We start from the raw sequence: 12,692 nt of genomic DNA, 5'->3' as shown, positions 1-12,692 counted from the left end.
CTTACAAAGCTTCAAAATCACTATACAAATCATGTGAGTCGTATCAGCTGACCAAGAATTGGTTTAAAGAAACTGAGACATTAATTTGATACTCTTAACATCACTGAACTGAGACATTATTGAGGCGTTTGAAATTAAATCAACTAGTATATAATTCCTTCAAAATCATTGGACATGTTTCATACGTAAAACTTCAATCATATATGTTCACACTTCACAACCATAAAATAATCCTTTTACTAATATTATTCCACCATCTACTAAAATTTGTACCTTTTTGTAATGCATATTCCCATGAAATTCTTTTATTATGCATTCAAGTAATTTTCTTGGACAATGTCTAATGACGGTGACGAGAAATAAAAAAATAAAGTATTACAACCAAAATTCCAACCAACACAACTAATACAAATGAAACTCCCAACGTAACTCTTGAAACTTTACAATGAATTAACCCATACTTGCGCTTCATTTTGCACAACCAAACCTCCCATTTAGTTCCTCCATACTCCTTAAGTTGCTCCCACATCCCCTCATAATAAAACTTATCTAAGTCTACATTTCCACACAAATTCTTGAACAGATGGACGATTTCATCCTTTTTCCCAACATAGCTTAAGATTATGTGTCGTTGATAAAATAATTTCACATCTTTCTGTGATTGTATTAGGCCTTTCATTAGGAAGACATAGGATGTAATATGCTTCATCTTCTCACTATGGCAATGTTCCATTGCCACGAGGTTCCGAAATAAAGCTTCCATGTAACCATGAATGTTCATACATGGGATGAAAAGTACTCCATTACCAAATTTTACATCCAGAATACTCTCTGCTTCTATTGCTTTTACCTATTCCAGCTTAGGCACAAAAGATTATATTAGTACTTTGCTTGTAAAAAAAACCATGTAAATTTATTATATGTATATGTACTCCAGGGAAAATTTACATATAAATAGAATTGAAGATTTTTGGGGGACATCTTCAATTATACTAATAGTTAAATTGCCCTGATCTTGTATTTTGGATGTATAACTCAAAGGACTTACCTTGATTCCTGATTCTTGTACTTCAGACGCGCTTTGCAGAATTCGCCCAGAGCCAGTGCCTTCACCCATATGGACTCTTGAAAATGAAGGGAGGTAAGATTTCCATATCAAATCGAGCAAATGGTAGCTACCTTCAAAGCTATATTTTTCTTGTAATAACAGCACATCTGTGGGAATTAGAGGTTTGAAAAACCTTAAGCTAAGCTCGGAGATTGAGCTATAACAATCCTTATGAATTGGGACAAGGTTAAAGATCCTTTGAAGAACGAAAAATGGGATTTGGTTCTCTAACAAGCTCAAGTCATTCCTCAAAATATGAAACTTTTTAGGTGATCTAAACAATGGGTCATCTCTCCTCCTTAAGCCTCTAATAGCATACCTTAAGAAGAGCTCAATGATGAAACAAGCATCAAGAAGAATCATTCGTATGAACTCGTCGCTTTGGATAGAAAGATTCCCTTGGTAAGATGCTCTAATTTTGGGCTCCAATTCCTTTACAACCTTAACACAAGAATCTAAGGTGGAGTCTAAGTTAAGATTTCGACCTAGGAGGGCATTTAGATACTCCCATATGTGTTTTTCCATGTGTTGTAAATGAATTTTTTTATGATGAAAGGGACCAATTGAGACCATCTGAGGATAATAATGCAAATCTTCCCCTTCGCTCAAAACCTGTCTGGGACATAATATACACTGCATGGAAAAGAAATTGCCTCCAATTTCTCTCTTATGGAGGTAGTGAGGTCTTCAACTGGCTCTAATCGTGCAATGTCAAGCTCGATTTGATCTCTTCTTTCTTGTTTCTCTGAATCATCTGTTTCCATGAGCTTCATTATCTCTCTGGCATGCATAAATATAACATATGAGTGTTAGATAATAATATATTGATACATGCAAGTAGCCAAGAAAACTTTAGATTAAGAACATTATCATGCAAATTTCAAATACACTTCTAAGCATATCACGATCATAAATTAGGTAACTCTCGCATATAGCTTGAAGCGGTAACGAAATTAATCAAGCAAACTAATCTGAAGAATATGTGGATCACCTTAGGTAGCTAGATAAAACTAGAAGTTTTACAGGCATAGAAAAGGACAGGAGACACATATATATGTTAGCGATCGGAATCTTAGGGTGACTTCATTTAATGGGAAAAGGACGAATCTTAATCAAGTTGAATGTGTGTAAATGCTGGTAACTAACGTAGAACATTCAAGCTATCCTGTATATAAAGGGTGATATTATACAGGTGATGACTTGATACACAATCTAAGAACTAATACCACTACACGAGAAACTGGACAAAATTTCCAAGTGCATAGATTTGTATACAGATTTTCACCTTCTCCTTCACTCTTCAGAATTTCTTGCTTGAAGCACAATCTAGGAATTAGTAGCAAATTGCCGAAAATTAGACAGTATTTTCATTTTTCAGATGTATGTAGCTAAAAAGTACAGACTAGTATTTCTTATTTTAGTGGTTTCACCTTCTTCATTATCCTTTTTGAGCTCGAACATTTAATCATTTTTCCTTTTTAACTAATCTATAGAAACTTTGTCTATTTGTGCTTCTCTTATACTGTTTTGATACTTTCTGCTAAATTTACATTCATCAGCGGGATAACATTTCTTCCACGTTTATAGCATAGCTAATGATATGACATGCCGTTTTCTATGTTTCATTTTTGTTTCCGGCAACTGATATCTTGCATGTCGACTGCAGCGAGCTAGCTACAACTCTCATCGGAGCCGGATGTTTTTATAGAGCCCTCTTTAAATAAAGTTAGCTAATTTAGTCGGTAAAATCGCTTTCTTTAGACTCTAGTAGTCACCAAGTCTTCTTTTCTTCAAAAGCAAAAAAGTTAAGAGTCTTCATGAGCGATAATATACTATTGTTTGAACTTTATTTTAAAAATTCTTTTCTACCAAGCATCAAACAATATTCTAATAATTTTCAGCCATCTACAAACATTCACATTACACACAAAATTTCCACATATAATGTAGTTTACTTCTACCCAGATTCCCTCTCCCTAAAATATTAGATCTAATAATCATGTAGTCAATGTGATCAAACCTCTTTGACAGTTTCTTACTCAAGCATTTGAATCCAGGAGAAACAAATGTCGAGTTCATAACCGGGCATTTTGAGAAGTTTGTGAATGTAGGGAAGTTTCTCAGGAGTTACAATAGAAAGTCTATTAGAAGAAATGTTCATATCAATTCAGAAACATTGTTAAAAATACCTTTACAAGACTTAACAAAGAATGAACGATACCTGATAGCAATTGTTAACTGTAGCCAGCAGAAACCATCTTCAAGGAGCATGCGACTGCAGAAAATGACTCCTTGGAAGATCACTGGTGCCCTAACTACAAATTTTAGTAACCTTCTAGTGTATAGACCTCAAAAAGTATTAAGCCATTCAGTGAAGCTAAGATATAGCTTGAAAACATCAGTACACGTGGACACGTGGTAATGTAAAAAGCATGAGATAAAAACATGTTTTCATATCCAGATTGTGACTGTAAGTTGCAAAATTGCCAACATGCTAAGCCAATGACTACTTCTGAACAGTCACTGCATCTGAATTTTATGTATAGCCTACACATGAATGCCATCAGCTCATAAGCATCACCTAGAGTTTGAAAATTAGTGGAAAACCTTGCACCAATGACCCTCTCCTGTACACAATTGCATAGTCAAAATTCAGATATTCTTCATTTCTTCCCTCTCTGGAGTTAAAAAAGTCTGCAAACAAGACTCAATCACTTCTCCTACTGGTGCCAGCACTAGGTGAGTTATGCTCAGTTAAAACCTTAATGACATTAACCAGTGCTCGCAAGCGGTCCCATATGTTCAAACCATAGAGTGTTTCAACCAGAGATTGCTGGAATTCAAAGGCATGATCTGCAACAGGATACTGCAATGGGCAGGAGAAAAGTTAGTTCAGTGTTACTAAGCAAGGCACCCATTGACCATTGTTGAATATAAATCAAAAGTTTGTAGAAAACCTGAATGGGTTTCGGTATTTTGGTCTTGACGTATGGCCACCATCTATCTTCAACCACTGATTTTACAAGACAGCAGGCCCTTAACCCCTCAATACCAGCAAATCTACCAAAGCCACTGTCCTTTACACCACCAAAAGGTAGGGACTGAAAATGATTTGATATTTATGTAAGCAAAGTAAGAAATTTAGAGAGAATCAAGTATACATTGACTATAAATCTCGAAGGTATTAGAAATAACATGTACTGGGAAAAAAATATTGTACTAAAGTCACATACTCATTAAACAATACAACATTGACACCATTAGAACATACTGTGACACAATTATTACTTCTTCCATTACTTTGTGTCTTTGAAATCATGTTTTCCAATTTTAAAGACATCATAATACTAAAATTATATACAAAAAAATAAAGGTACCTGGCACATGTAATTAGATGCAAAGTCATTAACTGCAGCAATTCCACAGTGTAGCTGTGATGCAATTCTTCTGGCTCGACTCTGACTTCTAGAAAATACAGCACAGCCAAGCCCAAATCTTGAGTCATTTGCCAGCCTGATGGCTTCCTCATCAGAGCTAACTTTCATGATGGGCATGATCGGTCCGAAAGCCTGGACATCACCGAAGACTATACAATGAGAGAGTTGCCAAGTAATGACGAGAATGTGGTAAACTAGCATAATTTGAAACACACTTCACTAATCATAACATTATTTACATTCGATCTTGCATGGTCAAATCTCACAGCTAACTCACATGCATCAGATGCATGATCAACGCTTATGCCACCAGTGAAAAAAAATTCAGGTCTCATCTAGTTCCTAAATTTGTACCGTCAGTATACATGAATTACCTCTTCTTGCATAATGAGCATGGAGTGGTTCACATTTACTAGTACAGTTGGTGGAAAAAACTGATCAACAGCATCCGTTCCCAAATTCCCGAATCGTCCACGACCAGCAATCTCAGCTCCTTTGTCCAAGGCATCAATAACAAGGCTTTGAAGCTTTTCCGCATGGTCTTGCATACAAATGGCACCCATATCACATTTCCCTGCGAGAGGTGGGCCCTGCAGATTCCAAATTAAACTTCAACCATGAGAAAATCTATCAAAAATGTATAGCATTAAAACAAATAAAACACTTATCAGAGTAGCCAAATTAGAGCTACTATATACAAAAGACTTGAAAGTCGAGAAAAAAAGTAAGCTCGTTAAAAAAAATCAACTCAACTATTGATCACAACTAAACTAAATTAAAGCATCTAGAAGTTTCTAAAGTGCAAACGCACCGCTGTAACAGACTTGACAATCTTGACCACCTGAGCAACAAAAGAATTGTAAACATCACGATGAACATAAAACCTCTCAGCCCCAGCACAGTTCTGCCCACTTGATTGAAGAGCAGCTCTAACAGCCACCTGTGCAACCTATATATCAAGGATATAAATTTTCAGTCAATGAGCAAACCAATCATGTTGGAGTTCAAGGAGGACCAAATTTAAGAATGCTATAGCTCATATGTTACGAAAGAAAGATTGCTTACATGTTCGACATCTACATCTTCGCACACAATAAATGCGTCTTTCCCACCAAGCTCAAGTGTCACTGGAATAAGTGTCTCAGAAGCCTTTCTCATTATCTAAGCACATCAATAAAGCATTAACTCAAGCCCTAACAAGAGTAAAAACAAAGGAAGGCTCTAGTAATATAGAGAAAACAAAGACTGTAGGGTCTTATTAAGCATACATGATTTCAAAATACCCCAAATCATTTTGGGACTAAGGCTTTGTTGTTGTTGTGGTATGATTTCAAAATAGCTTTAGCTTATAGAGCAATATCCAGCCGAGCATTATATCCGGCAAAGTGAAGTATGTGTATATAAGAACCTAAATGAGTCTTTCACATAAGTTTATTCTCACTTCTTAATCATACTTAAAAATGACCATCTTGAGGTTTATACAGATCATGAAAAATAAAACAGCTTTAGACAAGCAACTACCTAAATGGAGAAAAGGAAAAGGGGGGAAAAAAGAGAGGGGGTGGGGGAAGAAGAAGAATAATCCAGATGAGCGCGACATACCTTCTTACCCACACCAGGTGAGCCCACAAAAATGATTTTATCTACTGAAGAAACCAATGCTTCCCCTGTTTCAGCAAATCTGCCAACAAAATTCAATTAGAGATCTCGTATTGAAAAAGACAAAAGCAAATTTGAACACAGAAAGAATGATGCAGAAGAAGAAAAGAAAGAGAAATTGAATACCCTGTTATCACATCAACCAAATTCTCAGGAGCTCCCACTGCAGCCAAGGCTGTTTGAATTATCCGAAAGTAGAAACAACCAGACCAACTAGCATGCTCTGAAACCTATACCAAAAAGATAATTGCTGTCAGAACAGTTAAAAGACCTGCACAGTGGGAGTGCTTTACATCTAGACTTTATCATATTTTTATATTCCAATTACATGCTGCAAGAAAGATGATGATCGTGAATAACATGCACATAAGCATCTGACAAAATGATGGGAAATTAGCTGGAATGGAGATCAAAATAAGAAATTGTAAAACAAAATTAGCGGGACCAAGTAACCAAAATTATCTGATATCACAGCTGAATAGCTCATTGAACATCAATCTGAGAAGTTGTAAACCAAGAAATTTATGTGAGGTTGTTTTTTCCCCACTAGAAAAACATGGCTATATTATGATAGGTGGTGTTCAAGAAAATGGTAGTAGCATCATACACTTGAGCTTTTTATTTCTTCCTTTCTTTTTATTGAGGGGAGCTATGGACTGGGGAATATTATCTCACAGGTTTAACTATGTTTTCCGTATACAACTTAATGCCCTTTTAGTGGCAACAAAATACTATGAGACAGGTTATGATTACAAATTTCTTATCTCAGTCAGACAGTCCAAGATGAGCACAATGCACTTCCTGACTCGGTTGGCTTCTATTTTTCCTTCCCTCAATAAAAAATTCGCTGTACAACCTACATTTCAGGTTAGCTAGATGAAACAAACAACAAAATCACTTTTGGTGCCACCAAAAACCAGGCCAAGTCTCACTTCTTGACTCTCAGAGAAGCATCTTTCATAAGTGTGATTACGTCGAAACATATAGGAATACGAGTAATAGAATAGGTCAAAAGTTTAACTAAAGCATCATGGTGGTAAAGTTACATACCTTGATAACAATACCATTTCCTGAGAAGACTGCAGCCAGCATTGGATTGAAGATATTATGAAATGGATAATTCCACGAGACAATAGCACCAATAACGCCTAGTGGATGATATTCTACTTTAGATCTCTTGTGAAGCATTGACTTTCCAGAACTCCTGAAATCCAATATGATAAAGGTCAATCTCAGCATAGTGAGCTCTGGATATATGTACCATATTTCACAATTACAGGTCTACAAGACTACAACGCAACCTGTACTCACAAATTGCAACTTGGATACTTCCTAAATTAAACATTATATTAATATATATTTGGCCATTTAGGTCACTGTAAGCAGAATTTCCAGTGCTGGAAACAGCAATGATACCAACTATAGACACATAAGTCGATATGATCAACCACATTAGTTGATATGAAAATGATACCTGTATTCAGGCTTCAACCACTTTTCGCCTTCTGATAGAAGCCAATGTATTTTTTCACATGTTGTCATTATCTCACCCAAGGAAGCATCAATCATTGTCTTTCCAGTATCACGAGAAGAGATCCTGCAACATTTAATCAGCATTAAAAAATGTGTTTCTAAGCATACACTAATCAGTACCAAATGAATCCTCGGGTGTTGTGACGTGGAATGTGTATGTTTCACACTGGCTTCTCGTCTTAAACCAGTAGACTACCATGAAAGTATTTAATGCTTGGACAACAAAAAGAAGCTCAATACATTCAAATTTTCAGAAAGTGGCAATGGCAACTCTTACTACAGTATATTTGTTGAAAGGATCACCCAAACTATTCCTTTCAGCATAAACAGTGAGACACTTCACAAAGTATAAAGAATAGATCGGTCATAGTACATTTTTACAGGGAGTAATAATCTTATTATATGGAGGCAGAAATATTAAACCCCAATTTTATATTTTATTTTTTTTACAGGGAGGCAAAATGTATATCCCAACTAACACTGGTTATCCAGGATATACATCCATCTGAGGGACTGAGGGTACTGGACAACTTTAGGCAGCATCCATAGAGATAAAACTTGATCACTAGGATCAAGATTCATCATGGAAGTAGCAAAAGAGATGGTCATACTCCGTATGAAACAAAATTAGCTTTTAATAGGAACAGAATCATAGACCTAAACAAAAACAAGAGTTAGAGAACAGGAATAAGGAAGAAATCCTACTCGCATATAAGATCCTGATGCTCAATTATGTACTTTAAAAGTATACGTAAAAATTGTCGTCTTTGCTTGAAGGTACTTTTGGCCCAAATTTCCTGTGCCTTCCTTGCTTGTTCAACACGTTCTCGAACCTGATAACATAGGTGGAACATTTATGTTATGGACATTTAGTAATTAACACTATGTAACTATACACGCAGTCGGTGCTATAATATTAAAGACATTGAGATTAAATCTTAGGCACAAAACACATAATTCTAGTCCTATTGACCTATTGTCCTCAATTAGGGATTAAGTTTCCTTAAATTATAAATAAATAAAATTGGGATTAAGTAATCCTTATCCTTTTTCCCTTCTACCAAGTCCTCTAGTTAGTAATTGCAGGAATGTGACTCATCCATAGTTACCATATCCTAAAAAAGGATAAAGAATAGTAAACCAGGCCTTTTTTTAATAGGACATTGATAGGTGTTAATCTCTCTTTTTCTTCCAAACAGTTATACAGCAAGTAAATTAATACACAACGCATACATAGTTTCCTGAAAGTTAATGAACAAAACATGCCCATTAGAAGGGGATTAAGAAGAAGATACAAATTAGAACAAAAAATAGGTAACAGTAAGAAAAGTCTTTGAACAAAAAATACCTCACTTTCCTTTCTTGATGAAGTTTTCGTTACTTACATCTTAAACAGGTTACATAAGATACAACAATCTGAAGCAAGGATATAAAGGTAACTGAAATCACTACATAAGACATCCAATTGAAATCTGAGAAAATAACTATCAGCACTGCCAGGAATGCAGGTTATCGAGCCTTCTAAGAAACCTAATGCTCTTCAAAGACATCTTAATATGACATCTATAAAACTTTCTGAACAGTACCATATTAGTCTCAGTCATTTCAGCAAGCATGCCGCAAAACATGTCTGGAGCCCAAGGACCCAGAGCTAAAATTGGGTGTCGAAAATTTAGTATCAAGAGGATAACATAATCGCCTAACAGAGCTCATTCTGTGTTACATGCAATGATAATTTTTTTAGGACATGGAAGTAACACGGACCTCGTCTGGCTTCAATGCCGGAAAGAATCCCAGGTATTTCATTGTAGCTGGTTCATAGCATTGCACTTTGTCTGTTTGTCTTCCCCTTGTTGGTATCTGCCCAAATACCAATAGAATAACCATAATCAGGAAATATGCAACAGCTAAACTACAACGATTCAGCCAATCTAACCCCCATAGAAACAAAACATCTGTATAATCCAGTAATTTTTCAACATACCTACTTCAATACCAAATTATGTTTACAACCATGTTATTGAGAGCAAAATGAAAGCACAACAAAGCAGAATCTGAAGCAAATTTCAAGTTACGAGATATGACAGGTTCGCGCTGTCTTATGCTTGTACTCCGTGTATCATATACGAAGTATTTTGTATTAGCTAGTTCAATATTCTTCAGACTTGACTTTGAATCCAAAATTCACTACATCGTCACATTTTGTTTGCATCATAAGTCAACCAAAAATCAGATACTACTCCTAAATTTTCCACATTGACTTAAAAAGGCAACACCTAATATACATTTCCAAAATAGAGTCCACATTTCACCAGTTCAACTCCAAAATCGATAAATACCTAGCTAGATTATAAACAAATGCGATAAAAATTGAGCGATTCAATTCGACTTGATTCGAAACTCACATAGATAAAGCTGTTCTCCTTGGTTTGATTCCCGTCATCAACAACTGCAATTACAACAACATCCACAACAACAACAACAACAATTACTACACCAAAAACAGCATATTGAAGATCAAATTGTGGAGTTATGGAATGCGAAATCAAAAAAGAGGAGAGAGAAAATACCGTCGGAGACATCAACGTCGATAGAAGGAACATTAGGAGGAATAAGCATCAAGAGAAATCTGCAAATGGCGTAAGCAAACAGAAGCACTAACAATGGCCACCAAAACGCCATTGATTACAACTTCACTGGAAATGGCAATTTGAAAGTGGAAACCTAAAGTAGAAAGAAGAAGAAGAAGAAAATGATCATCGATTTTGGATCCTGAATCAGTTTGTTGTTCATGAATAGTAGATGACAAACATGCTTAAGAGTAATTATTTTTAAATAGTTGATTTTTATGTTGGAACATGAAAAATGGAGCATCACAAATATTGAAATATTGCTCACCAGGCACTAGCTAGTACGGAGTACTGAGGTAGCTCCTTTTTTCTTTGGGAGCTGTATGGCTGGCTAATTGACCAATCCCCGATATTGGACGGGGAGTGTCCACGGATAATTTTAACCTACTCGTAATAAAGAATATGGTAAATTATGATTATGGGTGACAACTGGGTATAACTTCGCGAATTGCATACGTGTTTGCCTCGATTAGAATGGATATGGATATGACTTTGATGGGTGGTCTGTGGGTATGGATATCAAAAGCCAGGGTTGTCATGGGCAGTGAAAAAGTGTTGGATTTGAAATTATACCTGTAACTCGCCCCATATTCCCCTTATCTTCATATCCACTTGTCTGTCTAATCCTCACTTATCTACTCTTCATGGTTCATTTGGTATCGTAATTTATTTATTTTTTTTCAAAATCATATGATATATGTCATAGGGTGAATAAAAAAATAATTAAACTATTAAAATCATGATAATTTTGAAAATTGACAATAGAATAGTGAAAACACCTTTTTCTTGTTTTCTATTTTTGGTTTTTTGTTTTGTAAAAAATGGAAAACTGAAAACAAAAACGATATCAAATAAGCCCTTAATGGTTTCAAGTGAGTGTAAGTGGATAGTAGACATATAATAGACGAGTATATTAGGGTAATAAGTAGGTAGTGGATATCCACTTAGGTGGTGAAGGCAGGAATGAGTTTTTTATGTCCACTTAGGTTAAGTATGAATATTAAACATATACTCGCCATGAATGATAGGTAGGTGGTAGGTATAGAAATTTTAGGTGGGTATAGATATGAAAGAGGGGATTGCACCCGCACAATTGTCATCCCTTCCTTTGACTTGATGATTTTGATTGTTAGATATCTATATGTAATTTTAATTCATTATGAATTTCATAAATAGATGTTGAAGTGTTCTTGTAACCCTCTTAGATTATAGCACAACAGTGAGACTAAGAAAAAATATTATTGGAATATCCATTGCTAGCTATTACTATAAAATTTGGTTTATTGGACAATTGTTTCAAATAGAAGATTATATATGTGTGCCTAGAAAGAATTTGGAGTTGTTTAGTTTATTGTTGGTGTTATTAAGCTATGTAAGAGAAGAAGAAAACATCAACATACAACACTTAATTATGTTTTTATCTGTTTTTGAGAATCTCAACAATTATTTATGATAGTTTAATATCATTGTATATTGAACTAGATGCCATTTTACATCACTGCTTTCAATTTGACTTTGCTTTACAATTGTTACTAACTTCTACAGTATCAGCTTTTAATAATTTCAATTGTGCTTGAGGAATCAATCTGCCACTATTAATACTAGATGGGTCAAACTACCATTTTATACTAGATTCAAGGACTATTTACTCTATTTTCTTCTTAAATTTATTTTAAGCTAATAAGAAACGCTTAATATAACAATACAATTTGGATAAACAAATGACAAATGAGAGGGACAAATAAGAGACGTCCAACCTCAAAATACTCCTAATAGGATTTAAACCCCCAATTATCCCATCCTTAGTAGAGGTGATCAAAAAATCGGGCCGGGTTGGGCCTTGACATGATATGTTGTGCCCAAATCCGAAAAAAGTAGTGGGCTTGTCTTTTTTCGGGTCAGGTTCGGGCTTTTAACTAAAAATGCGTTTTTAGGCTTGTCCAAATCAGCCCTATATTCGGGCCGAATCGTGCCGATGTTGATCACCTCTAATCCTTATTTCATAGGTGCCTTCATTATATTTTACCTAAAATATACTCATATTTAATTTATTTTTTTCATTTTTTATACTTCATAGGATATTCCAAACGAGTGATTTCCCAAAATAATGTAATAACATAAACTAATTCCTTATATACATTGGTTTAAAAACTATTTCTCACAATACAATCCACGCAGGCTCAGTTTCAAGGTTCGGTATTTGTTAATATAAAACCGCTTTATTGGCAATTTTAACTAATATAGAAAATTTTAATGGTATAAGCGGTTCTTTATATAAAACCTCTAATACCATTAGCGTTTCTTTACATAAAACCTCTAATACCA

At 35.1% G+C, this 12,692-nt stretch overlaps 1 protein-coding gene and 1 pseudogene across 1 annotated transcript; both read right to left on the bottom strand.

Annotated features, from left to right (window-relative positions):
- Window positions 1–139: 139 nt before the first annotated feature.
- Window positions 140–3,411, bottom strand: LOC110697274 (annotated as a pseudogene).
- Window positions 3,251–10,785, bottom strand: LOC110697273 (aldehyde dehydrogenase 22A1-like). Its single transcript, XM_021874637.1, has 15 exons — window positions 10,636–10,785; window positions 10,308–10,461; window positions 10,143–10,186; window positions 9,502–9,597; window positions 8,443–8,570; window positions 7,679–7,801; window positions 7,255–7,408; window positions 6,331–6,434; window positions 6,148–6,226; window positions 5,611–5,706; window positions 5,357–5,494; window positions 4,920–5,135; window positions 4,486–4,677; window positions 4,066–4,209; window positions 3,251–3,974 (listed from the first exon to the last, which is right to left on the bottom strand). The coding sequence occupies exons 2-15, from the start codon at window positions 10,417–10,419 to the stop codon at window positions 3,816–3,818; spliced, it is 1,785 nt and encodes a 594-aa protein (XP_021730329.1). The 5' UTR covers window positions 10,420–10,461; window positions 10,636–10,785; the 3' UTR covers window positions 3,251–3,815.
- Window positions 10,786–12,692: the final 1,907 nt, after the last annotated feature.

This window comes from Chenopodium quinoa, unplaced genomic scaffold (assembly GCF_001683475.1).
Source record: "Chenopodium quinoa cultivar QQ74 unplaced genomic scaffold, ASM168347v1, whole genome shotgun sequence".
NCBI lineage: Eukaryota > Viridiplantae > Streptophyta > Magnoliopsida > Caryophyllales > Amaranthaceae > Chenopodium > Chenopodium quinoa.
This window is presented reverse-complemented; position numbering and strand designations above follow the sequence as displayed.